The sequence below is a fragment of the Platalea leucorodia genome (genome assembly GCF_965183815.1).
Source record: "Platalea leucorodia genome assembly, chromosome: 1".
NCBI classification, from domain to species: Eukaryota; Metazoa; Chordata; class Aves; order Pelecaniformes; family Threskiornithidae; genus Platalea; species Platalea leucorodia.
Genome location: NC_138823.1, coordinates 9,700,038 through 9,727,078, shown reverse-complemented (window position 1 = coordinate 9,727,078; position 27,041 = coordinate 9,700,038). Strand labels below are relative to the sequence as shown.

At 41.2% G+C, this 27,041-nt stretch overlaps 1 protein-coding gene across 1 annotated transcript; it reads right to left on the bottom strand.

The window, feature by feature from the left end:
• Positions 1 to 137: 137 nt before the first annotated feature.
• On the bottom strand, positions 138 to 23,048 carry OC90 (otoconin 90; the record flags this gene model as incomplete). The annotated part of the gene is made up of 14 exons (XM_082315717.1): positions 138 to 448; positions 1,809 to 1,915; positions 3,008 to 3,182; positions 5,503 to 5,601; positions 5,961 to 6,110; positions 8,370 to 8,420; positions 11,663 to 11,704; positions 13,188 to 13,316; positions 14,719 to 14,831; positions 18,603 to 18,777; positions 19,048 to 19,107; positions 19,326 to 19,391; positions 21,547 to 21,687; positions 23,033 to 23,048. The coding sequence occupies 14 exons, from the start codon at positions 23,046 to 23,048 to the stop codon at positions 138 to 140; spliced, it is 1,635 nt and encodes a 544-aa protein (XP_082171843.1).
• Positions 23,049 to 27,041: the final 3,993 nt, after the last annotated feature.

Below are 27,041 nucleotides of genomic sequence, written 5' to 3'. Positions count from 1 at the left end.
AATACCTAGTCTATGATTATGTCATTTGTGTGCTGGAAAGTGTAAGGCAGCCTGTAGAGTGATAAGAAAGAGTAAGGTACGCAATGGCTGACTGTGAAAGTCTCCGTGCCGTTTCTCAAGCGCGTGGTGGTGGTTGGTTATCTGCCTTCATGTTGCACAGTTCTGAAGTTTCCAACAGGACGGTCTGTCTCTCTCTTTGCTCTCCTTAATACGCTCCTCAGTGGACCTTCCTCCTCACTGCTCTCCTCGGAGCTGGAAATCCCGGCACCTATTTCTGTGCCGATTGAAGGCCTTTCATAAGGGTCACTTTGACATAAGACTTCCTCCTCTTGGCACTCGTGCCTGTTTGGAAACTTAAGGCTTTCATTGAAGAAGGCAGAAGCCATGCACTCGGCTGCTGTCTTATCGCAAGCACATAGTAGTTTCTCACACATGCTCCAACCAATACCTTAAAAAGAAGTTTCAGAATTAATATTTGAAAGCAGTTACAATTAGTCAATGTCTACAATTAGTCTCTAAATTGGAAAGATATGGATTTGATGGGTGGACTGTTCAGTGGATAAGGAATTGGCTGGATGGTCGCATCCAGAGGGTAGTGGTCAATGGCTCAATGTCCAGATGGAGAACAGTGACGAGTGGTGTTCCTCAGGGGTCCGTTCTGAGGCCAGTGATGTTCAATATCTTCATCAATGACATTGACAGTGGGATCAAGTGCACCCTCAGCAAGTTTGCAGATGACACCAAGCTGAGTGGTGCAGTTGACACGCCTGAGGGATGGGATGGGACCTGGACAAGCTGGAGAAATCGGCCCATGTGAACCTCATGAGGTTCAACAAGGACACGTGCAGGGTCCTGCACCTGGGTCGGGGCAAACCCCGGTATCAGTACAGGCTGGGGGATGAAGAGATTGAGAGCAGCCCTGAGGAGAAGGACTTGGGGGTACTGATAGATGAAAAGCTGAACATGAGCCGGCAACGTGCTCTCGCAGCCCAGAAAGCCAACTGTATCCTGGGCTGCATTGAAAGAAGCGTGGCCAGCAGGTCGAGGGAGGTGATTCTGCCCCTCTACTCTGCTCTGGTGAGACCCCACCTGGAGCACTGCATCCAGCTCTGGGGTCCTCAGCACAGGAAGGACATGGACCTGTTGGAGAGGGTCCAGAGGAGGGCCACAAAAATGACCAGAGGGATGGAGCACCTCTCTTATGAGGAAAGGCTGAAAGAGCTGGGGTTGTTGAGCCTGGAGAAGAGAAGGCTGCAGGGTGACCTTATTGCAGCTTTTCAGTACTTAAAGGGGGCTTATGAGAAAGATGGGGACAGAATTTTTAGCAGGGCCAATAGCGATAGGCCAAAGGGTAATGGTGTTAAACTAAAAGAGGGAAGATTCAGACTAGATAGAAGGAAGAAATTTTTTCCAATGAGGGTGGTGAAACACTGGAACAGGTTGCCCAGAGAGGTGGCAGATGCCCCATCCTTGGAAACGTTCAAGACCAGGCTGGATGGGGCTCTGAGCAACCTGATCTGGTTGTAGATGTCCCTGCTCATTGCAGCGGGATTGGACTAGATGACCTTTAAAGGTCCCTTCCATCCCAAAGCATTCTACGATTCTATGATACACAGTGGTGTAATAACCTTTATCTTAACTAGGAAAAAAAGCTCAGTTTTATAGTAAGCTTTGCTAACGTTTTGTAAGTCAAGTTTTTCTGTCTCCATACTCGGCTCTAGCAGCTCACAGGCATGGTGGCACTCAGTCTGTAATGCTCTGAGACACTGTCATCAGGACATGAGAAATTTCCTCTAACGCAAACCTACATTTTGGCTTATGATCAAAACATGCAACTTCAGATCCTGAACTTCTTTCTGCATGACATCCAAGTTTCTTAACTTGTTCCATACAACAGTGATGAGAGAAGCAGCACCTAAAATAAAAAGTAAATGTAAATGAAAAATACTTACTCTTCCTGCATCACAGAGTACTTGCAATTATTTTATCTCTTTATTTTCAATGCCCATGAAAACTGGGAAATTTTAGTTTTCATATCATGGAAAAGTCTTTTCCGTAAAGAAGAAAAACACCCCAAACTCTTCCTGTTCTCCTCTTATACCTGTTCCTACTTTCACTACCTTTTTCTTCATTCCTTTGGTACCATATGTTTAACAGTGCTGTAGTTTTTAGGGGGGCTTGTTTTAATTTTAAGACATATAATTACAATTGTAACTGTGACCTAATCCTCTGTGAGAAGTGCCTTCAAGTGTTCAAATATTGTTGGCTGAAAATCTGAAAACTGCATCATGATAGCCAGAGCCTTGACTAGCCTTCATCCAGTCTACTTGACCATGCGTAGGCAGTCTTATTTGTGTGCAAGTGTAGGACAATTGTGTGTGCTGTATGCTACGTGCTATACTTAGACCTAATGTGGCCCCAACTCTTATGAACTTCCACGCAGGGAGAGACTTTTAGTTGTAAATGCAACACTCTTAAAGGAGATTTCTTTACTTTGGTTGAATTCTCTGCATTACTCCAGAATTCCTCCTCTTTGTCAGCCGTGCCGTGCTGGCACACAGTCGACTGCGGCAGGTCTCTTGGCTACAGCTCAGGCAGTACTTCACTCGAGCTGTACTCTCTTCTGAAGGACACTGCGGCACAGATGTGTGTTAACTCTTCTCTTCATAAATCACCTTCCAAAACACCTCTTAGCCAAGTTTCGCAGCAACCCTTATCCTCATCTCTTTTGATATAGTCTTTCTTCCGCTCTACTTACCTCCCATTCTCCTCCTTTCTTATTTTGAGTTAGTAAGTCCTCTCCAAAACATTGATGCAATAGTAGAATGTGTCTTAGTGACATTTGAGTGTTTTATGTATTTAAGTGGATTTTTTTTTTTTTTCAAAATGTGGCCTGGCTACTGATACGTACTATACAAGGCCCAACAAAAGGCATACTGATCTTTGTTGGTCTGTAGGCATCCCAGTAATACCCGCAGTTAATGGTAGATTATAGAAGAGCCCACACCTGTCCAGTGCATCAGCAGGATAACCTCTCCCTTCTTGGCCACAGTAGCAACCGTAAGACTCAAATTCCTCTGGGCATCGCTCAGTTAAACAGAACAGCATCTCTCCTAGCTGGGGCAGCTCCCTCTTCACTCTTCCATTTCCTCTCTCTTGCAGAAAGGTTAATCGCTCACATACTATAAAGCAAAAAAATATTATTTGACAAATCATGTTTTCACTGGTTGGATGCTCTTTTGTGACGATAGAAGTCTTTTCAGAGCTATCAGAAACTTTTAAAGACAACATTTTACTATTTCTAAATCATTGCTCCAGTCCATGAACTGTGAGTCTTAGAATACTACTGAGCAAGACAAGAGAAGTGGGGGGAAATATTTAAGGGGAAGAGAGATCCCTGTGAAGATGTAAATTGCAAGTCAAATTGGATTGCAGTGAGAGTACTTTGCAATCCTTTGTCACCCTTCATAGTTAAATTTTTCTTCTAGAATATTCAAACCTAGCTGAGTATTCAGTAGCTTCTGTCTTGGCTAATTCAGAAAACAGAGTCCTAACCTCTTGTGCTTGCACAGTGATAGCTGGGCAATGACTATGCTGTGCTGGAGGAAACAATAACTTTTATTTTCATTTGAAATACCTTTCACCTAGCATTAAGGGTCTATGAGGACTAAGATCATAGAATCATAGAATTGTTAAGGTTGGAAAAGACCCTTAAGATCATCAAGTCGAACCGTTAACCTAACACTGCCAAGTCCACCACTAAACCAGGTCCCTAAGCACCACATCCACCCGTCTTTTAAATACCTCCAGGGATGGGGACTCAACCACTTCCCTGGGCAGCCTGTTCCAATGCCTGACTGCCCTTTCAGTGAAGAAGTTTTTCCTAAGATCCAACCTAAACCTCCCCTGCTGCAACTTGAGGCGGTTTCCTCTCGTCCTATCACTCGTTACTTGGGAGAAGAGACCGACCCCCACCTCCCTACAACCTCCTTTCAGGTAGTGGTAGAGAGCAATAAGGTCTCCCCTCAGCCTCCTCTTCTCCAGACTAAACAACCCCAGTTCCCTCAGCTGCTCCTCGTAAGACTTGTGCTCTAGACCCTTCACCAACTTCGTTGCTCTTCTTTGGATGCGGTCTAGCACCTCAATGTCCTTCTTGTAGTGAGGGGCCGTACATGATTCTTTCATGGTATGTTTACAAAAATTGTCCCAATAAAGCTTGACTACCATCACAGAGCAATCAGTGATAGTGTTGCTTTCCTAAAGGAAAGATTCTGGATTTTCACTTCAAAGAGAATTGTTTCCTGATATTACAAACCAGGGAAGACCACCTTGGATTATCACTTTTTAACTGCAATTTGATTAGAGCTATGATGCCTCTATGCCAAATGCAGGAGTGATCTGTTGTAATGGTTGCTGTGCTGCCGAGGTCTTGGCATCTCTGTGTCCCAACCCTAATGCCTCTCTGGCTTCACCCACTCAGGAAGAACTCATACTGTGGGAATTATCGCTAAGATTTGAGAGCAGAGTGTGTTCCATGTCAGGAAAAGGGATGTCAAGGGGGCCTCTTTTGGGACTTTGCCAGGGAAAGGACTTGAAGGGGCTGATGGTTGGACTGGGGGAGGGAGAGGGCAGACTTCTCTTCCCTGTGCATCCTCCTTGCTCCCATGAGTGATCCCGTCTTCCCTTCCGCAGCTCTACCCTGACTCTCCCTGCTTCTTCCAGGGACAACTCTGGATTACTTCCCCAATAGAAAATTCTGCCTATGTGCCTGCTTGGGTCTTTGCTCACTCATGTTAATTCACCAAGAACAAACCCCAGGTTCACGCACTGACGTGCACTCTCTAAAAGCTGATCTTTTACAATCAAATTTTCCAATTTGACAGAAGGCTGGGTTGAGTCTTCATGTCTGCTCTGTTCCAGCTCTGGGACCGCTTCTCTCCATTGGGAAGCCTAACAAGATGGGTGGGACAGTCCATGAGCGTGGACTTACAGCAGTGACAGGTCTGAAATGTCTTGGGATCTCTGTGAACTTTGGGCAGGAGTTGGAACAGAATCAGAAATGGTGAGAAAAAGGCTGACTCTGGCAAGACTTCGGCAAGAGATGAGAGTGAGGAGCAGGGGAAGTTCCTTTTATTGCTTCTGCTGCTTGTAAAATCAAGTAACTCAAAGACGTGATTAAATTACTGCCTAAAAACAAAAGCAAGGGGAAGCATTCACTGAACACATTTTAGATCCTGTACTGTATGAAAAATGTACTTACAACCTAATCATAAATAGTTTTTGCAAGTAAGTGTTAATGACAGCACATTGGTGGAAGAGGTTAAACTGTTGGAAGCTTTTGCAGATGACTGCATCTCCTGTTCTTATAAATACCAACACACACGTGCTTGTCTAACTGGTTTAGAATAAATGTAATCTTTATATATAATATACACCTACCTTTTAGTATAGAGGTAGCTGAATATTTAATTAGCTATAACTGGAAAAAACCCCTTCGTTTACCTTTTCCTGCAGGTTCATTGGGTCCCCTGTCAGACAGTGCCAATTCCAGAGCTATTCCAGAGGAAGCTGTGCTCTGGCCACCCCTTGCAGGGCTTGTCTCTGGAGATGACATATGCACAGATTAGACTTGCAAAGGTAGAATAAACTCTTCTTTCAGTAATGTGTCCAAAAGTACATATTCTGAACCATAATCAATTGGCAGTTTTCTAACATTTGTTTAATTCATAGCTGGAATGTTCATTAATGGTTAGTTAAGCTTTCCTGGTCAGTGTTTGACAGTGAATTGCCCTTTCCAGTGCAGTCAGGGCTGTGCACCCTGTATTCTATGTAATCTATCCACATTTAGGGAGAAAATAGTGTTCTATGTATCTATGAGAAATGCTGAATCCTCAGATAGCTGTGGACAGGAATAAGGGAGTGCTGTAAGTTAGAATAAGTGTAATTCAGTTTTTACTTGCCTTTTTCCTTTGTGCTTGCAGATACGCCTGCAGGAATCTTCTTGGTGGGGACAATTTTGACTTGCATTGAGTTGATATCTCCTGGGAAGGAGGCTGGGGAGGTGGTTATCTCTTCCACTGGGACCACAGCTTCCATAAATCCATCCTCTTCTGAATAAGCAGAAAGAGGGAAGAGGAAGAAGACATGGAGCAATAAACAGCAAGATTTTAATTTTAGATAGCAGGTCAGAGTAATATCCTCAGGCAGAACTCAGCTGAACCGATGGTCATAGGGAAAAAAAATTCAAAATGAAAATTGGAGAAGCAAAAAATACCCACACTGGTCATTTCTTCACATTTCTTGTGTTTCAGAAAACAAGATGCAGGTTAAATAGGACCAGCATAACTATTGATATATTTTTTTTTTTAATTTTATGAATTGCATACTGAGGTAAAGAGCTGTGCCAGTTACTGAAAATCCTATGGGTTACTGATTCGTCAGCCATACTGAAAAATAAAGTGCAGGTGAGATGTCATTTTCTGTGTAAATTGCTAAAAAAACCCCCTGTCCATTCACATGAGGGTACCAAAACTGATGACAGCAACATTAGGGAAGGCAGAAAATGATTTGACTGATGCAGAGCTGGGCAACTGAAGGATTTACTTCATTGTAAACACAAGCAAGGAAAAATAAGTTGAGGATGAATTGAAACATAATTTTAAGGAGATTCTTGATCGTAAAAAATATATTGGTATTTATTTTTAGATTATCATCTGAAGCTTTATTGTTGAGCAGGAATGTTTTGTTTAATTTGGGATTACTTAACCTTTTTTCTTTCTTTTTTAACCTTTTTTCTATAAGCTAACTTGTAAATGAAAACACTGTTATCAAATGGAAATCAAATGGTTTCATTTTTTCTAAATGCCAATATGAAGAATGTGGCATTTCACAAAAAAAATACTTTGAAAATACTAGTGAACATGTGTTTCCACATTTTTAAAGCCTTTCATTTTAACTTCCTTGACTGAACATATTAATTGGATTAAACTCTAATTCATTAAATTTGTCCCTCTGAAGTTCTGGGTTTAGTATGTATTGAAAATAACCTGTCATAGGATAAGAGAATAGATGAAAAAAATGAAAGTACTGTTAAGAATACAAGGAAGCCGACGAAAGGTTGCAGGAAGGCATCCATAGCAACGCGCTTGTTTTAATAGCTCAGCAAGGTGCACATTTTATGCCACTTTGTTTGACAGTGATGTGTTGAAATGAAAGCGATTCCTGCTAGATGTAGAAAATAAAACTGAAGTTTGGGAAATTCTGCACTTAGCTAAGAATAGATATTACAAACAATCTTCTGGGAGCCATGCAGACCTGCAACACAACACAGATTTTCTGATACATTCAAGTTAAAGGAGGAGAACATTGGACCAGTGTTTAGTACAGCAATGCCATATTTCTGTGTTGGGGTGGGAGACCGCTGCTGTCCAGACAGTGTAATATCAGAGTTAAAAAATGACTGCTTTCTACTCTCAGTGTTCCTTGACATTTTTCTGATGCGTTTCAGTTTGCCTGAACAATCCTTTCTACAAAAAAAGGGGCCACTGAAAACTTCCAAGTCTACCAAGGTGCTTCACGTCTAGCTGTAGCTACTGGTGTGGCTGTGCTCAAAGCAATAACAACTGCAAAAGCTGAAGCAGGTTTTAGGCTGGGAAAGAATTCCATGAAATTCTGTATAATAAAGGAGGAGGCAAAATCAAAATGAACCTTTCTGGCAGCAGATGCTATGAATGTAATTTAAAGGACCAACCATTATATCGGAAAATCTTATATGAAGAGGTTTTCACAAATACTCGCATGAGGAGTGTAAATGAGTGGCTGGAGGCAACGGATAATGAATACTTCTCAGTCTGGTTTTATTGTTTGTGTACCTGCTATCTGACCCCGATCTAAATTTGATTCTCTGGCAGCCCTGTCGTCACGAGGCATGGATTTTTAAATGTGATGCTTTTAGATGAGGTATTGTTGTGTCAGCCAAAGGAAAAGGAAAGCTGAGAGTCCCTGACCTTTTGTCGAGGGGCCGGAGGGAGCAGGAGCTGTACCTCTGCGGTCCCTTGTGGTATCTGTACAAAAAGCAGAGGCGTCATGGTAGTGACCTACCTGCTCTATTTCTGCAATGCATTTCTGGAGTCGCTTTTACTGAAAACTTCATAAAGCTTAACCAGACATCACCATTAGCCCTGTTTTATGGTGAGGGTAATTAGGTGAAATGAAGCGGTTTGCGCAGGGATGTGCAAGTCAGCAGAAGAGCTAGGGCTATAATCCAGAAATCCCAAGCTGTAGATTTTTGCCTGTGACACCACAGAGCTTCATAAACCAAAATCAAAAAATCGACTGATTCATCAACAAAAGTAAAATCAGATTCTTACCTCCAGCTTTGGAAGTCCCCAGGACCATCTCACTGGGCTCAAAAGAAATCACTGTTGAAGACAGAAAATGTAAACTCAGAAAACAAGTTACCAGCACAGACTCTTATGAGATGTCAAGCTGCTGAGAAGAGCTTTTTCAGCGAAGCAGGATGACCCAGCCATCTCAAGTATAGAGACTTGCCTATTTTTCTTTGCGGTGCATTGATTATTGTAGACAAAGTGATACTGATAAAATAGTCTCGTTACTGTGTTCAAATATGTGCTTTACACTAACAAAGAAGCAGCACAAGTATGACTGAAGCAACAAATTAAATATTAAATCCATTTGACAGACAAATACATTAAAGAGAATTAGGTCTAAAATCTCAGTGTTGTACACAGAAGGATGCCACATTCCTCGTGAACACCTCGTGTTTACCTGCTTGAAAATCAAGTGCGGATGGGCAGCTACGAGCCCAAATACTTCCTAACCTCTATTTTACTTATTTACCTGATCAACTTTTTTCATTTATCATCAGATACATTTTGATAAATTATAAATATATGAATTATAAAAAAAATAATCTCTGCATCTTCTTCTCTGTTGTTAGGATGTTGTGATGTGAGGAAGAATGTTTTTGCCTTTGAACAAGTTTCTGAGTAGTCCTTAGCTTCGGCTTAATGCAATTCCCACAGTTGTCCATGGTGAAGCTCCTATGGGCTCTAATAAGGAGACAGCTAGTTAAATAGTAAATGGTTCTTCAAATATTTCCTTGAAAGTCTGACTAGATACGTTATCTGTGATGATACATTTTCAGCTTTCTAAAATTCCTAATACAGGCTTTTATCCCTTGGCAATATTTTGAGCTTTAGGATGAACCGTGCCTCTTTAGAGAGTACAAGTAATCATTTTTTCAGGAAGTAGAGGATTGCTACAGATGTGCAAATGCAGGTGCACTCATTCCTTCAGGAGTTCTCAGTTTTCTATTACCAAGACTCCTAGAAGCAGCTAGAAAAACATGAATGAAGACTGGAGCTGCTGTTAGGCGAGAAAAAGAAGTATCTGGAAAAAAACCCACATCGATAATACAGGGGAGGTATGAAGGAACAGTCAGCACTTACGCTCGGCATAAAGCCTTTTCAGATAGGTGCCTCTATGTATGTGGCACCTTTTCAAAAATTAAAAAAAAAAAAAAAAAAAAAAAGTTAAAATCTGAAGCACTGTTTCTTAAAAAAAAAGAAGAAGAAAAAATCTGTATGGTTTTACATTATTCCAGATTCATACTTAGGGAAATGACTTGCTTTGAGAAACACAGAAGAGCACACTACAGATTGAAACCAGGCTCTTAAGTTCTCAAAAAGTGCAACTTTCCACCTCTCCCCACACCCAAAAAATAACTCCCGAGCTTCTCTGAGTTGAGCAGTGGCTTGGTCGCACCCATTCGGTGCACACTGCTTGTGCGCTTGGCAGATAGGGGGTCTCTGTACATGACAGCGTGGCTTTGCTTGTGATGGGGCCACATTACAAGAGTGCATCAGCTAAATCAGGTAATGGATGGTCTAAGAGTGGTCTCCTCTTGTAGTTCACTACTGTATGACTTGGCCCTCGCTTACTAAGTGTGCCCTCCCAGAGCCACCCAGGGCTTTGGATGACTTCCCTCCGTGGCCTCTTGTGTTGTAATGCACACCATGCAGGTAGGAAGAGAGTACTTTTCTCATACCGCAGCAATGAGATTTCACAAGCATCCATTCCTGAATAAGATAGATATTGATTGTAGCAGGAAAAAAAAATGAAGATTGTCAGAAGAACCACTTGGTCTCCTGGGTTAGGAACTCACCCAAGAGGCACCAGAGTGAGAGGGACTTCAACCTGGATCTGTGTTGCAAGTAAATAAACCACCAAACTGCTCGCTCATTGGCAACAAGCCATGCTCACCTTTCCCTCATGTCACTGCTTGATCTTGTATAATTAAATGTCTCTTTAAAGACAACAAATACGCAATTCGCTGTGGGTCCAGTGGTTGGCACCCACACAGCACGTCTGTGCCAAAGAGCTCACCTGCTGCAACCTGTGTTCCCAGGGAAGAAAAGGTCTGTTTGGGTGAAAACAGGTTTTGTCATAGACTGCTCATTCTCAGCCCTTGGGAAACTTACTGCAAACACTGGTTAAGCACATCACATGCACAAATTGAAAAATTGCACCTTCTCATTCAGTCTTGAATTCGAACACCAAAACTTTGTATCTACTTTTATATCAGTCCTTTTAGAAGGGCAGAAAGAAAGCAAACAGCTTATTCTTGTATTTTATTCTTTCAGCTTTTGGGAGCTGAAAACAGTGCTTCTTGCACTGTAAGTTGCAAACCTTCTTCCACGGATGCCGTTGCAGCCTGTGTTTTGTCAGTCCCATGATGAAGGAACTCTGCAAAAATAAAAGCATTCTTACTCCAGAGAGTCACGGCTTAGGATGCTCATTAGACAGGATCTTGGCATAACATGATCAGAGTCATCAGAATGGAACTTATTTCTAGATATTATTACTATTGTGCTTTTTGTAGGTTTATTATATGATATAAATATAGCTACAAACAAATAGCTATATATAAATGTAGCAAAACCAAATATATATATAGCAAATACAAATAATACAAATTATTGATAATTACGGGAACAGCATTAAAATCCTGCCTTAGTATTTATTCACTGCTGATACTAAATTCTACTCAACAACCTACAGTATAGTAAAAAAAAAATCCCTCAGTCTCTATCATAAAGAGTTTCAACCTAAACAAGAGAAATTGGTGAGCAATCAGCATTCTTTAAATGCCTGTTTCAGCACGTACTTTAAATACATAGCCTATAGTGAAGGTATGAAGATAAGAATTAAACATTTAAACAGAAAACTTAAATGTTTAAGTCCAGGCACTTGGCTAGGAACCTTGTTGAAGCAGGGCCTTAAATGTGCATGCAAACAGAAAAAGATCCCTCTGAAAATATTTTTAAGCTGCTTTTAGTGTGTTTCTTCTTATATTATTTCTAAATGAGATTCAGGGTTCTCTTCTGAATTCCTTCTCTCAAAAAGGAGTCATTTGGTTGAAATTTTCCCATGCACCTGTGTAAAAGCTTGTCACAAAAATGGTGCTTTAGTTGATTAGGCTTTTTGCTCTTCCTTTCATATTTTGACGTCTTGCTAAAACTTGTCTTTGCTTCTCAGAAAGGAATTCATAGCTTCCAAAGTACTCATGTTATTTTTCTGAGTATAAATTTATCTTGATTTAATATACTTCAGTCAAAGAATTACAGAGATAAGGACATACCCCCCATGTGAAGTGTTGTCATCTCTCTCTTGCTGGTTGTTTCTGAAAAGGAGAAAGCTCTCTCATAGACTAAAGTGTGAGAAGGGGGGTTGTCACTGTTTAATCTGAATAGTACAACAAATCAGGAGTTCATTGAATTTATTCCTATTAAAGCAAAGGTTTAGGCAAATATATCCCCATTTTATTCACATTTTTCTCTGTAATAAAGAATCCACTAAAATCCTTTTCCTGGAAATCTGTCAGATGATAGGATTTTTTTTTTTTTTTTTTTCAAAGCCTGGACTGGACAGAACAGCCACACAGAAGATAATAACACGAGTGAACACTAAATAAAAATGTTTCATTCAAAGGATTTTTTTTCCATTAAGAAATATAATCAGAAGCCTAAAATTAGCAGAGGTATTCAGTCAGCTAGAGTTGAATTTACCTGTTAGCTCCCAAAAATTTCCCCTTTATTTGTAGTGTGTTGGACCGGCCATACTTTACATGAGAGCCACCTGATCCCACTGAAGGCTTACTGGCTTACACAAAACAATTTTCTGGCTTTGATACAGACTTTCCTGTGGCATTTTCTTCTCCCTTGACCTGTTCACGAGGGAATGAACACATCCAGAGCATGATATAGATGTTTATATCTGTCCTTAGCGCTGGGGTGTGTGAACATGAGTCAAAGGATTAGAAAAACTAGCATTGCTTTTTCACGTCTGTCTCAACTTGGGAGTTCAAAGGTCCTTCCCCTGCCATGCTCTGATTGCAATCCATATGAATTAAGTTTTTAATTCAGCCCTGTTCCCACAGGACAGGTATTCAGTCTTACAAGGCTGTAATTTCAGCTACAGAGCACAGATCAGTGTATGACAATGGAGATAAAAATCCCCTTCATCTTTAGAGAGGGTTTTTCATTCCAAGTGGAAACCAAGTAACAGAGCAAAGTGGGTTCATTTTTGCCTTTCCAGCTAGTTTTGCATGATTTAAGGGGAGATTTGAGCTAGCAATATTTTCACTTTGGCATTCCTGCTAGTGACCTCAGGGTTACAAATCACCCCAAGCATCACCCATTCTTTGAGGTTGGCAAGAGCCTCACAGGGTTGGCAGGAGCCTCCTGAAAAAAAAAGAAAAAAACCTTCATATCTAGCTGGAATTTCCCTGTTGCAGTTGTGTCTCCTGCCTCTTGTCCTGTCCCTGTGCACCTCCAGGAAGAGTCTGGCTCCATCTCCTCTAACACCCCACTAGGTATTGAGGACAGCAAGAAGACATCCCCTGAGCCTCCTCCTCTTTCATCACATGCTCCAGCACCCTCATCAGCTCAGTAACCTCTCCTGGACTTGCTCCAGGACGGCAATTAGTCCACCTTTTTCACTCTTGGTATTCACTTGAGTAGCAGTAAATGGAAAGGACACATGAAACAGAGAATAGGACAGACTGCCAGATTTAGTCCAGCTACTGCTTTATTCTCGTTGGGTCAAATTTGATGCCAGCGGAAAAACCGGCAGGAGGAGGCAGTCGATCAGATCCTTATTATTACCTGTAACCAGAGATGGACAGAAGGAGACATCCAGCCCATTCAAGGAAGAGTTAATATGTGCGTTCACAAAGCATTCAATGGCATCTTTGTCACAGTTGCAGAGGAACTGCTCACAGGGATCCCCAGATTCTGGAAATAAAATCAAAATCCAGACAAGGTACTATTAAAATATCTTTCCCTCCTCCTGCTTTTTCCTCCCTGTAAGGTTTGTGTCTATATTCATTAGTGCAAACTTATTTATACTGTGCTTCTTCACGTTAAACACCATCAAGTTCCATAGTCCAACACAGTTTGTTTTCGAAACGCCATCCAATGCAGCCTGGCATAGGTGGCAATAGACTTCTTCCCTGGGCCGGTTCTTTCTGCAGAGTAGTGAGGACTACAGAACAGTGCTTTGCTGCCTCTAGTTTTCTCATGCAAAACTTAATCCAGTTAACACCGAGTCTGACATTTCACAGACTTCATTAAAATATTCCTCCTCACCTCAAGAAATCATAGTCCACAAGCCAAGCCTTTCAGGTAAGATGTGTTTTGCTCCTCATAAAGGATATGAAAGAGTTTCCCAGGAAATACTATTTTCCCACTTCAAAACCTTCTACCTTCCAGGGTTTAAAATAAACCATTGACCTTTCGGAGCTGTCACACTTACGTTTCACATTTCTGATGGGGACTATTTTTTTTTTAATTCCTTTTTTTTTTTAGTTTGAACAAAATGTTTTCTGATTATTAAGTATGGAAAGACCTAAAAAGCACTATTCATGTTTAAATGCACTTGGACCTTTATAGATTGGCCTAAATAGCAAAAATGGTTTTAATTTGAAACAAGAAAAGGAAATTGGATCAGATTGTTGCTTAAACAAGCTGTAAGGACATTGGTTTGGGGATTCTGCTCCTCTTTGCTGATATCCTCAAATCATGTTCTAGCATATAGTCTTTTCTGAGAGTCAGTACTTGCTGAAAAATTATATTAAAATTGATTAGGCATTAAAGAGCCCCACTCCACATTTGCCAGGACTGTATTAGTATTGCATGGAGTAGCTCCTATTATAATGGCATGGTCTCTGCCCTCGTTGGTGATACTGTTGTATCATCTAAGCAGTCTATATGACCCTGTGAACAAAGATTTTGATCCCTCAAAGATTACATAAAAATCAGGCCTTGAAGCTTCAGAAGGGAACCATTTTTCTGGTCTTTCCCCAGTACCCACTGCATTTCTCACGTGTGGAGATATCTCAAGCAATGCTTAGTGGTCCTGCAAAGTCAGGGAAACCTCAGCAAGACGCTGCGTATTAGAGCAGCCCTGGCAAGTTTCTAGTTGTTGGACTTCAATTTTCCTGCCTAGCTGGGCTTTGATGCCTCTATGTATTCCTATTTCCATTCACCCCTGAGCAGAACACTTAAGCCCTTAAAAATCCACACATGGAGGTGGTTTCTGCTTTATTTATATATGAGTTTTGGTAGATAGACCAGAAGGAACTTCTTGGTCATGGTGAGGCTACTGTATTACGCTCTTGCAATAGGTTAATCTTACCACAGGTCAGGTTTCCAGTAGAGCAGCTGACATCTGTAGAAATCTTTGATGGATCCCATGTGCAGTCCATCTCCATTGCTTCCTCATAGCATTTGCGGTGCTGGAAACAACAGCTTAAAAGATGAAATAACACAAAGTTCACACAATTTAGTTTCAGTTCAAGACCAGACTGCAATGCTGTCATGTGACTCTTACACAAGAATGCAAAAGATGCCAAAAGAGAAAAAGAGGTCCTCAGTGTGGTCCCTAGACACAAGAAAGGCTGAGTATTGCTTTTCCCTGAGTCAGTCTTGTGGGATAAGTACAGCTGGATGCAAAACTCAGTGGCAGGAGCAGGTCTGCATGCTGTGGGAGACCACACTTACATTTCTCTCCTTCTGTAGTACCTGAGTTCTTACAGCTCAGCTCTAGGGGTCTTGGCTCCAGCCCTGCCACAACCGTTCTCATTGCAGATTTGGAGAACTACACAAAACCTGGCACTTATGGAGTGTTAATGCCTCTGCAATCCTTTGTGAATCCCCATGTCTCATTGAGACTATATAAATACATGCAGCGTTATCCTCTGTTTCTTGTACTTTCTCTCCTATGCAGTGATCAGAACTAAAATGCACCATTTAGCCACGGGAAGGGGCCAAAAAATATTTTTCTCACACTGGCGTAATGCAGCTTTCTCCTACCACCACACAACAAAGGCAATTACAAACCTTGCATTTTCCTACACGCTTACTGTCATTCAAACCCCAAATGCCTGCATGACAACTTTAGCTGTGAATAGCAATGAAAAGTCAACGAGAACAACAAGCTCTTCATCAATCCTCTCTTCTCTTCAGCTGTTTTTGAACCAGCAAGCCATCTACTTCTATATTATAGCAACATCTCTGTGCACTGACATCAGCTATAAATGAAACACCAGTAAAACACTCAGTCATCATTTACCCCATGTAAGATTGTTACATAAATTAAGCAGGGGCTTGCTGTTAGATTTAGACTGAAATAGCCTCATTTCAGAAAAATGGACTCAGAACATGGATCTGTTATTGAATTGCCATTGGTCTTGACCATGCCAAATGCCAAGACAACATTAACACTCAAAACCAGCATCTGCTGCCAGGCAGTGTTAACTTGCAATCACGATGTAAGGAGTTAACTTTAATTAAGCTCATGTGGCATTTTTGCTAAAGACACAGTGAATGTGTTATTACACATCACCCGCAGCCCTGCTTATGCACTGAACTCACCAGCGCGGCATTCCTGCACTGGTCAGAGCAGGGAGCAAACACCTGCCCCTTGCAGGCTCCCTTCTAGGCTACGCATTCACTTTCTCACGTCCTGTATTTAGGAAGCATTTAATATTTAATCACTTAATATATGAATAAATAATTATTACAATATTTAATATATCCTGACAACCAAGGAAGCAGTCCTAGTCCTAACTGCGATCAGATTTTTGACTTGGTGAGACATCAGTGATGAGCTTGCTCAGGTTGCCAGCAGGAGATCAGAGCTCATGAATAGCATTATCCCAGCTGATGAAGTTTCAAAGCCCAATTTCTTGCACTCCAGTGTCTCTGCTGCCTGTTAGTGTTTTGCTCCCTGCTGTAACCTGGTCTAGGAGACTGCAGCAATGTATTGAACGAAGGTGAGGGCAAATAGCATCCAGCAGAGAGGCCTTGATAGTTCCTCCGCACCACAAACACTACAATGCCTTGTTTCAGAGATGAGACTGTTTGTAAGCTCCATCAGGAACAGAGTTTTAAACACATAGCTGATGAAATGTCTCAAGACCCACTCCTGTCTCTGCCTGAGGTCTAGTGAGGTGTCAGCACCTGAAAACACTTCTAACTGCATAATTAGTCTAATGCAAACTCCCTGCAGTTCTCATTTGTTTAAAGCACCACAATTACATCAACACTCAATGCAACAGTTATCAGAAAATTTACTTGCCTTCCCTTTGTGATCAGGGAATTGTAAGACATGGATTATCCTCTGGGCATGCTTCTCTTTCCCCATGGACTATGGAGGTAGAATAGGCTCCTAATTTAGATACAACAATTAGCTGCTCTGGGAAATGGGAAAAGGTTGGGCTTACGGGCACAAACATTTTCCAATGCCTTAAAAACCTACAGTGAGATGTTCAGCCCTTTTTTATGGAACAGCTGTGGGAACTGTGTCTGAGAAAGTCACGTAGCAGCCACCTGTTTGGAGGCTTTCTTGAACCAAGGGCATATCTGTGTCAGCGGCAAAACAATAATCAGTCTCCATTTACTGCAAACTGCAGTGGGGTTGTCCTGCTGCTAAGGAAACCTCACCACAGGACTGCTAAACAGTTTGAAAACACAAAGTGACTCTGTGGACGTTTCTCAGGACAAAACTGCTGATAGATCATTCTGCTGTTTCTGAAGTTATACTGCTCTGTGTTAAAATGAAGCTGAGTGAAGCGAAAGCGCAGGTGCTCAGCTCTTCAGGTATCAATCCATTGAACTGACTCGAGCTCTTGTTTCAGCATGTCATTATGACTGTTCAGAAAATCTTTTTTAAGAAGACCCATGGCTTTTTCCAGTAGCAGGGTTAGATCTTCATTTTCCCAGCCACCCCATGCTGTAAAGTGGATGGATTTATTTCCACCTAGCTATAGGCATTAGCCCTTTCTGAGCCATTGCTGTCTTTGCTCAAGGAATTAATACATTATATTGTTGGAAAAAAGCCTTTTTTCTATTTAGACATGGGTGGATCTTGATTCTCTTTGAATTTCTTTTCACACCTCCTTGTGGCATAAGTGAACAGCCGTTTCTTTGCCCTGGCCTGAGATTACGTTTTTTCTCACTAGCCCAGTCAGGGTCTGGGGCAGTATCCCTCCAAAGCACAGAGTGGAGTTTGGATGGTTTTGTTCCTGGCGCATGGTACTGGGAAGAGCCATCGAGCTACGTTGTTATTCTCTGTGCCTGGATGCTCCAGTGTCTTACAACTTCTGCATATACACAGGTATTCAGGGCAAGATCTACTTAACCTCCTAACTGCCACTTGAAGTCATACTTAGCTGTAACCTGATTGTGCGGATGCTTAAATCCCCCTCACATGCCAGCATTTTCATTATAGTCCACTATGAGCTTACATTGCTGGTGCATTACACAGCTCCCAATACCAACAGTTTGGTAAGATTGTAAACCCACTGAACTGCTCAGATTAATGCTCTCCCACTCACCTTACTAACAGGCCCTCCAGTTTTTGGCACCAAAGAAAAGAATGAGGTTTTGTTCACAAAGATCTGTTCAGAATTTAGAGACCTCCGGGTAAAATATGTCAAGGAGATGGGTTTGGTGTTTACTTATTTTATTGCATTAGTGGCAACTGTTTGCAAACCAACTGTGCCACCAGAGTTGCACTGGTGGAATTACATGCAGGTGTGGGGGACTCTGCTTTTATCTGTAGGATGGGAGTATTTCTCCACATCGAAGTGTGAGGAAAAAAAGAGAGACTGAGCTATGAGAAAAAAGAAGCAAGTGGATCATCATATGCTGTATATTACGACCACCTCGACTTCACGTTTCCAAGCCATGCTGTAAGACAACTGGTACAGTGTGTTGACCAGCAAAAAGATAGTACTCACTAGCAGGTAGGAATAACACAGGACAGGGCTGATATAAACCAGAGTTGAAGTTATCTGTCTTCCGTAGGTCATATCAAATATTTAGGTTGCAAGTGAGTGATGACTAGATTAAACAGAGCCGCATGGCGTGGGACTTAATTACCCTCTGAATAAATCTTCTATTTTTTTACAACTGTCCTTAAATCATTTAGGCAAGTGTTATGCTTCAGGTCATCAGAGCATGAGGGCACTGACAGCCAGTCAGGGCAGAAGAGGACATCTCATGGATAAGACTTACTCATCAGCTTCATCCACAGGGAGCCCTTCCATCTCAAACCGGCAAGAGCAACCATAGTCTTCAAAATCCCTGGGACATAAACCAGTAACACACTTCATTTTGTTCACAAAGTTGAGCAGGGCAGGGAAGTTAGTGAAGATGGACTGTAACCAGGTGAAGTGAGAACCCAGGCAGTCTGAAAAGAGAACAGCCGTAAGATGCACGGTAAATGGAGGCGAGGCAGGTGTGGGTCACACATGGGTGAGGTTTGCATGAACGCAGAGCCTAAACAAGGCAGTAACCCAGGGACGTTGTGCGATGCTTGACACTCGGCAGTATTTAGTATTATAATAGTCTCTGGGGAAATCTACAGCCTCAAAAATCCCTGTTCCTTTTCAGGCTATATAAAAGCAAACTCCATGGGATTTCTATTCAGTGCTCAAGTACAACCAGAACACATACTTACCAAAAAATAATGCAACACTTTCCACATTGTGAAAGACTCCGTTGAAGAATGTGGCATTGTCTAAATGAAAAAAATAAACAAACCACATTTCTTTTTAAAAAAGTAGATGACAAGAACTGTCCCCAGACTGCCCCTGGTCTTGCTTCAGTTGTTAAACCATTTTGAGATAAGAGTTACTGGCTATTTGCTAACAGCACACTTCCCTGCAATGCTTCTGGAGGATGTGATTCCCCACTGCCATGCAATACTGTAGAAAATAAAACTTAAGCCATTCTTACTCAGGATTCTTTCAGGTGTGTTAAGAAGCTCTGGCAGGAATGCTGGTGGCTCCAATTCTTGGCCACCTACCTCAGCAAACAAATTAAAGAAGAGGATTTAAAAATTAAAAAAAAAAAACAGCAAACCAACAACATATACTTCATTATGACACATACGCTGCAGGCATTTTGAGTACCTTCCTACATTAGCAAGCTGATTTATCACAGCCATGAAACACTAGCTTAGCTCCATCCGCACCCGGGAAAGCCCAGAAGCGTACTGGTGAGTCACATTGACTTCAGCTTAAAAATCAGTCTTCTCTTAAACTGAGGTATTGCTAGCGAGGATGTGCTAACCCTTGTATGCCTGTGCTCTTCTGACCAGTAGCACTTACTGGGATAAATCAGTAGAATTGTATAAAATTGTTTTAGTTGCCCAACTACTTTCATTGTCCCAAATGTTTCTACTCTGTAACCCTGTGCTCTTCACTTATTTGAAGTCAAGACATTTGGTTTTTCTGAGTCCTTATTGCCTATTGCCTTATTGCCTCTCTTCCTATCACTGTTTCTTTCTTAAGTTAATGATCACTTTTTCCTTTTGAAGATGCTGTGGTATATTTTTCACAAGTTTATTTTTTTCCGTTTTCCATGTCCTGAATTAGGATGAAATCTAATACTAGTTCTCTCCCTTCCCTTTTTTTTCCTTGTTCTTATCTTCTGCACTATTTTAGGAAAGAACGTGTTACCCTGGATTTATTTAAACTTGTTTGGGTTTTTTTTAAAGATAATAAGTCAAGGGTATTTATTGGCTCAAGAATCTAAAAACTGAATAAAAAAAGTAACGTTGAATTCATGGCATAGCTTATGTCTCAGAATAACTGGCATTAGGAAAGCTGTCCATTTCCTCTACGAAAGGTTCTGGGAAGAGCTGACAGTTATCTTGCTCACCTTGCATTTTCCTGCAATAAATACAGGTGTAAGAGAGCAAAGAGGAGTAGCGAGTTTTTTAGATATAAGGCTTAACTCTATGTTTAGCAAAGTATTAGGAAAAAAAAAGGACCTTTTTTTAGATCATATGTAAGGGCCTTCTCAGGATGTCTGCAACTTTTGTGGAGTGAACAAGATGATCATGGTAACAGTCATATGCCTCCAGCAAGTCATTTCTCAAGTTTAGTGACAGAGTATGGATATGGGATTGAGGGAGATAGGAGGAGGTGCTTCCTCTTATATTGTTCTTTTCCTGAAAGTCTTGGTCACAATGAAAAACTTTTAGACGAACAGCAATCCATCAGAAGTGTCCTTCATTGCAGCAGCTCTGAGGGGAATGGACTGCTTTCCACAAACCAGAAAAGGTCTTCTGACAAAGGCTGGCCTTTTCACAGAACTGCAACAACGTCTGTTGAAAGCTTGAGGAATTCAGATTCAGCGAAATACTGGTGTGCCTTGTAAAACAAACAGCATTGAATGCTATTATATTTGTACACATGCTTGCTAAAGAAAAACTGCCCCTTATCTCCTGGCTTAAAGCCTGTATCTCCTCTGCAATGAGAAACATCCTTTCCCCAAGCTATTTTCTGTCAATCAAGTGCATCTAGAGCCAGGTTTTGACACACTGCATAACACCCTGGCTCAAACTCAGTGCCTGTTGATGAATAGCCATTGATCATTTAGTCCTTTCAACAAAATTTTGGAAAATATGAAAATCCTATTGAGTTGAAATGAGGCAGAGGAGAGAACTCATAAAGCCACGTTACAGAACTGCTGGAAGTTGTGATTGCTCCAGCATCCTTCACTTGCACTTAGTTCTTCTCCGCAAACTTTATTTGCACACACCCAATTAAAATATAAATGGTTGAAGCTCCCCTCAAGAAAAATCTCTACCACAAGGTCAGCAGCTTGGTAAACCTTTGGCTTTTCTAATCCTTTCTTTACGAAGAACAATATTTCTAATTGTCACTAAGTCAAGATCAATGAACCAATGTTTGCTAACAAGATTGCTTAATTTTGTTTAAATTGTGGGCTAAAGGACAAAGAGAAAATACTTTCTGGATGAATTATGCTCTTTTCTTCTTTTACTATCACGTCTTTTGGGGCTATTGGTCCTACATCGTTCCCTGTATAGCCAGTGAAAGATTGCACTACAAAAATCAGTCCTTTAAACCTCAGAAGACCCCAGGAAGGTCAACTTCTCTCGCCTTTCTCTAAAACCTGCTAAATGACTTGGCACATGTCCTGAGGATACTTGTATGATACCTCAGCTCTTGGGCTTTCCAGTTGTACACCTTATCCACAGAATTTCTTTCAACGTTCAGATACATGTAAAAATGTTTCTGGACTGTGTCTGTGATGTTGCTACTCTGACAACACGTTTCTGAACTGTTATCTGAAAAAAGCCCATAAAAAAAAATCAGTGCACCTCCATTTGTTTTTTTGCAATCATGGTTAATTAAAATGTCATAATATAGGGCATGGATGCAGTCATTATAATCCTTGGGGAGCAGAAACCTTGACTGTGCCAGGAAAAGTCAGGGTGCAGCAAACCCAACCTATTTGATTTATTCAAGGTAAATCACATTAACTCCTCACAAAGATGCTGGTTCATGCACAGATATTTGCTTCAGTCTCACATAAATATAAATCAATAATCCTCTCCAAACCTAAAAATGGTAACATTTTAAATCTTTGTGCTCAGATCGTGCTTCGCTGAGGGAAAAGAATCTAAAAACTGTGGCACAGCCTTTTGAGGTTTGGGGGGAAATCTCTTTCAAACGTTATGTCAGAAAAAATTTCTGAGTGTTCAGATATTTCTGAGTGCACTAGATGATATTATCAATATGTATAGTCCCCTTTACCTCTGGGGACTAAATACCGCTTTATTTTTTATGAATAAACGGTTTAAGTATTTTGGCATTCTCTGTCACTGCAGTGGGAAATGCTAATATTCTTACTCATTTCTATTCGTATAGTAGGAGCCTTAGTTCAGCTTCATCAATATATTTTAGCCCTTGTGTTTTGTGTTACCCCCTTAGAAGAGAGGCAACTGGTGAAGCTGAAGTGGGTCAGTGCAGAATTTTCTCTATGCCAAGGTGCTGAACTTTCTTTTCACTTTTGAAATAACCCCATGGAGCAACCAGAAATGGTGTTAGACCTTCTAAGAGCCCTCTTCACCTGCGCACCGCTACTCTTAATGCCATTCCTACACAGTGCAGGGACTGCAGAAATATGAAATGTTTGCCCATCCCTGTCACTGGGAAGATCATTCACCCAGGACAATAAGGCCTAAAGAGTTATATGAAGAAAAAACCCTATTAGAAAAATTTGAAGGAGGAGCTTTAGCTGAACATGAGTTCTATTTCAGGATGCACTAAATGGTTTGGAGAATTTAGAGAGTACACATGTATTTAATGAGTAGAATCCCTTTATATGTAACTTGTAACTTTTTTGGAGTCTGAAGGACTTAAATAATGACCAAATGCTAGGAGAAAGGAAGTTGCAATTTTTCAGTTATATTTTTAAGCCCACTAAATGTTTCTTGCTTCACTACAAGTCCTGAGAAAAATGTCTTATATAAGTACTCCATAGATAAACTTATTTAAGTGCATTTGGGTGTTGAACTAGGTTTGAGGGGACAGAAGGCATGCTTCTAAAGGATTGTTTCCAAATGCACATACTTAAAATAGTATTTATGCATAAATGTCCAATAATCATAAAAATACATTGCCACTTACCACTGTACAAGATCATTGACATAGACACCAGCAGAATTGCAATCATTTTTTGTTTAATCCAAAGACAAGAAAAAGTCACACAGCAGACTGGTGTGCCTGGTGAGTGAAGTAAAATATTAGGCAGAATGTTATCTCTTCAATCTGGGAGTGGGAAGACATAGCTTAGAAAATCATTCTTTTGTAGCCTGGCAATATTTCTGCTTGATGCAGTTCGGTTGTTACCCTTGTCATAGTCAATGCACATATTACAGCAATGACGAGCCTTATGCATCCTTCAAGTTTTACCAATGTCCTCTATGAACCTGACTGACAATATTTATTTTGGTGTTGCTTTAGATGAGTCAACAGGCTCTGCCAAAGTGCCATAGACAGGGAAAGTCCATTTAGCAATAAAATGGTGTACTTGAAGTTTCTTCTGTTTTGCAAACAGTTTTCACATCTCACTAGATCTAACGGGATGTTTAAACAATTCTTCACATTATGTTTAAATGCAGATATTGTGAAACACTGTAAATGAAGAGACATTCTGGGATTATTTCTATTGAACCCCGTTAATCTGCAACCCATTGTATTACTGTGCTTCACATCACAAAAATCTTTCCCACTTTGTAGTCAAACATTTACTCTAATCTGTGTTGAGACTGATCTAATGTATCATATATTTTCTTAAGATGAACACTATGTTGTTTGGAGATCTTCAAGTTCTGGGTGTCTTTGTCCTTACAGAAATGTGTGTAAAAAATTCTGAAGCTAAAAGCCTTGCATGACTATTTATTAAATGACAGATAACAGATTGGTTTTGAACCACAGTCACAATTTACCCTAAATTTAGAATGATTTTCTAAGTAAGTCAGGTACAGAATTTTTTACAGCCAAATAAATGAACATTTATTTATCAGTTTTCAAATACGTATATACTGTTGATTATCTGCTCCCCTAAGGTCAAATATTGCATTAATTTCCATTAAGAAATCTTGTAATATTTCATCAGAAAGTGAGGTTGTAAATCTAACAGCTCTAAATATTTATAGTCTACTGTCCCAGATCTCTTACCTACACTTTAGTCTACAGCTCTACAGTCCCAAATAACTTATTCTACATCGTCTTCTTCCTGATTCCTGTATTACAGAGTACATCTAGAAAGGCTTACCTTGAGGGATATTATTCGAAAGCAGTTGGATGGAGGACAAATGGATTTCAACAAAGTCAGTACTAAGTTATTTATACCCAGTTGGATATATACCTCACCCATGTGATCCCTTCCTTTATCAAACCCACTTCAACATTTATTAATTAATTCTTCCATGAGATTCCTTAGAGTCATTATGCCCACGGTGTATCTTAGTAATATAGCTCCAGCCATGTACAGGATCTATACTGAGAAGTCTGTTCTGCAGGTGCATTCACTGTATAGCAACTTTCCCTAATACTCTTGTCTGTAATTAAATAACAATCATCTCATTGTTATTAATCACTCACGAAATCTCTGGAGCATGTGAATATGGCTTTAATAGCTTAGCAAGAGGTAGTGTTCAGTGATGAAAGATGAGTGAAAATTTATACAGCTTTAAACACTGGCATTCCTCAGGGTTGGGAAGTCTGCTCTCGTCTATCCACAGTGGCTCTGATTCAAGGCTGGGTGAAATCCAGGGGAAGGTTGAGTCAATGAGTGTTAGGAAGGCTTTTCCTCATCAGGAAGGTGTGCTTTCTGCCAGGGTCAGACACAGCTGCCCTTCAAAGATGCCATCAACAAAGGCAAACTGTCCACTGAGCTTTAGCATGAAGTGAGAAGTCTGACAAATTGGGAATTAATTGTAAAAATACTTACGTGAACAGAAGGCTTGGTTCCTCCAAGGCCCTGTGAACTACATGGTCATCAGAAAGGCCTTTGACAGTGTCTCCCATAAGATCCTCATAGAGAATCTGTTGATATGTGGGCTGGATGAGCCCAGTGAGGTTGGTTGAAAACTGGCTGAATGGCAGGGCCCAGAAGGTGGTCGCCAGCAGCACAAAGTCTGCTTGGAGGCCAGTGACTAGTGGTGTACGCCAGCAGTTAATACTGGGTCCCGTCTTACTTAACATCTTCATTAATGATGTGGATGCTGGGGCAGAGTGTACCCTCAGCAAGTTTGCAGATGACACAACCTGGGAGGAGTGGCTGATACGCCAGAGGGCCATGCTGCCATCCAGAGGGACCTTGACAGGCTGGAGAAATGGGCCAACAGGAACTTCATGAAGTTCGACAAGAAGCGAAAAGTCCTGCACCTGGGGAGAACAACTCCATGCACCAATATATGCTGGGGGCCACTCAGCTGGAAAGCAGCTCGGCAGAAAAGGACCTGGGGTCCTGGTGGACACCAAATTGAACTTGAGTAAGCAGTGTGCCCTTCCAGCAAAGGCAGCTAAGTGTATCCTCGGCCGCATTAGGCAAAATATTGCCAGCAGGTCGAGGGAGCGGATCCTTCCCTTCCACTCAGCACTGGTGAGGCCACACCTGGAGGACTGTGTCCAGTTTTGGGCTCCTCAGTATAAGACAGACGTGGACAGTTCAAAGGGCCACAAAGATGATTAAGGGACTTGAGCATCTCTCTCATGAAGAGAGGCGGAGAGAGCTGGGACTCTTCAATATAGAGAAGGCTCAGGGGGATCGCATCAATGCCTATAAATACCTGAAGGGAGGGTGCAAAGAAGACAGAGCCAGGCTCTTTTCAGTGGTGTCCAGTGACATGACAAGAGGCAGTGGGCACAAAGTGAAACACAGGAGGTTCCCTCTGAACATCAGGAAACACTTTCATACTGTGAGAGTGACCGAGCACTGGCCCAGAGAGGTTGTGAAGTCTCCCTCCTGCTCTCCTCCTTTGGAGATATTCCAAAGCCATCTGGACATGGTCTTGGGCAACCAGCTCTAGGTGTCCCTGCTTGGGCAGGGTGGGTGAACAAGATGACCTCCTGAGGTCCCTTCCAACCTCAACCATTCTGTGATTCTCTGATTCTGTATTGATTCAGAACTGGCATGTTTCCAGGAAAAGGACAGCATCCAGTCTTAAAATTTCTGTGATCAGCCTTATCAAGGAACTTTACAGAAGAGTGAAACATGGCAGAAATCATGCCTTAATGATATGAAAATTCATTTTCATGTGAGTTTTTGTGTTTCCAGCTGGAGTCTCCAGGGATTGCCCAAAGTGCATTTTTACTGCCTTGAAGAACATTTTCAGCGTGACAGATCAGAGTGGGCTTGACTAGGCATAATAATAAACATGAGTCTTCTGACATATTGATTTGCCCATATGCCACCATCATTTCTGTACTTCTGCTAAACATGCACAGAGGCTTTGCAGGACTGAAAAACCAGGAATATGGAAAACTTTTTTTTTTTTGAGGGCAGCCAATGTGTTCACTTTTTTCATGGAGCCTTGCTTTTTCATTCCTTCTCTTATTTTGTAGTTTTTCATGTTAATTTTCATTATTCTCCTGGGAAAGCCAAACAGTAAGTCTTTTAAACAACTGTGACAAGAAGGTTGTCATTCAGGACAGGTACCGTTAATCCTTTCTCACCTCCTTTCACAAGATACCCATAACTACATGATACCTTCTAAGTATCTCCCCATGAACACACCTGGGCAGTAGCTCTCAGCCCTTTCCAAGACCTTAGAGTGGAGATGGCTGTAACCGACCCCCAGTGCCAGACAGGGCTCAGGCACACCCTATTGCACTACAGAGAGGTTAGCTCTCTGTCCAAGGACTTGTATTCCTCTAGGAAAAACACAGAATGATTTCTTATAAACACAAAAGTGTCCTTTAGCATGGAGATCAGTGCTACAGCTCAGAGCTGATGAAATTCATTAAAATAAATGAAACAATCTTTTAAAGGGGAAGCCTTTTCAAAAAATATTTTTCTTTTGTTATTGTCTTTATGTTCAAGCCTGAAAAAACCCAGAAACTCAAACTGACTTTAATCATTGTTTTCTCCCCTTATGTTCTTGTTTTCATGTCCTTCTTCTTGAGTTCT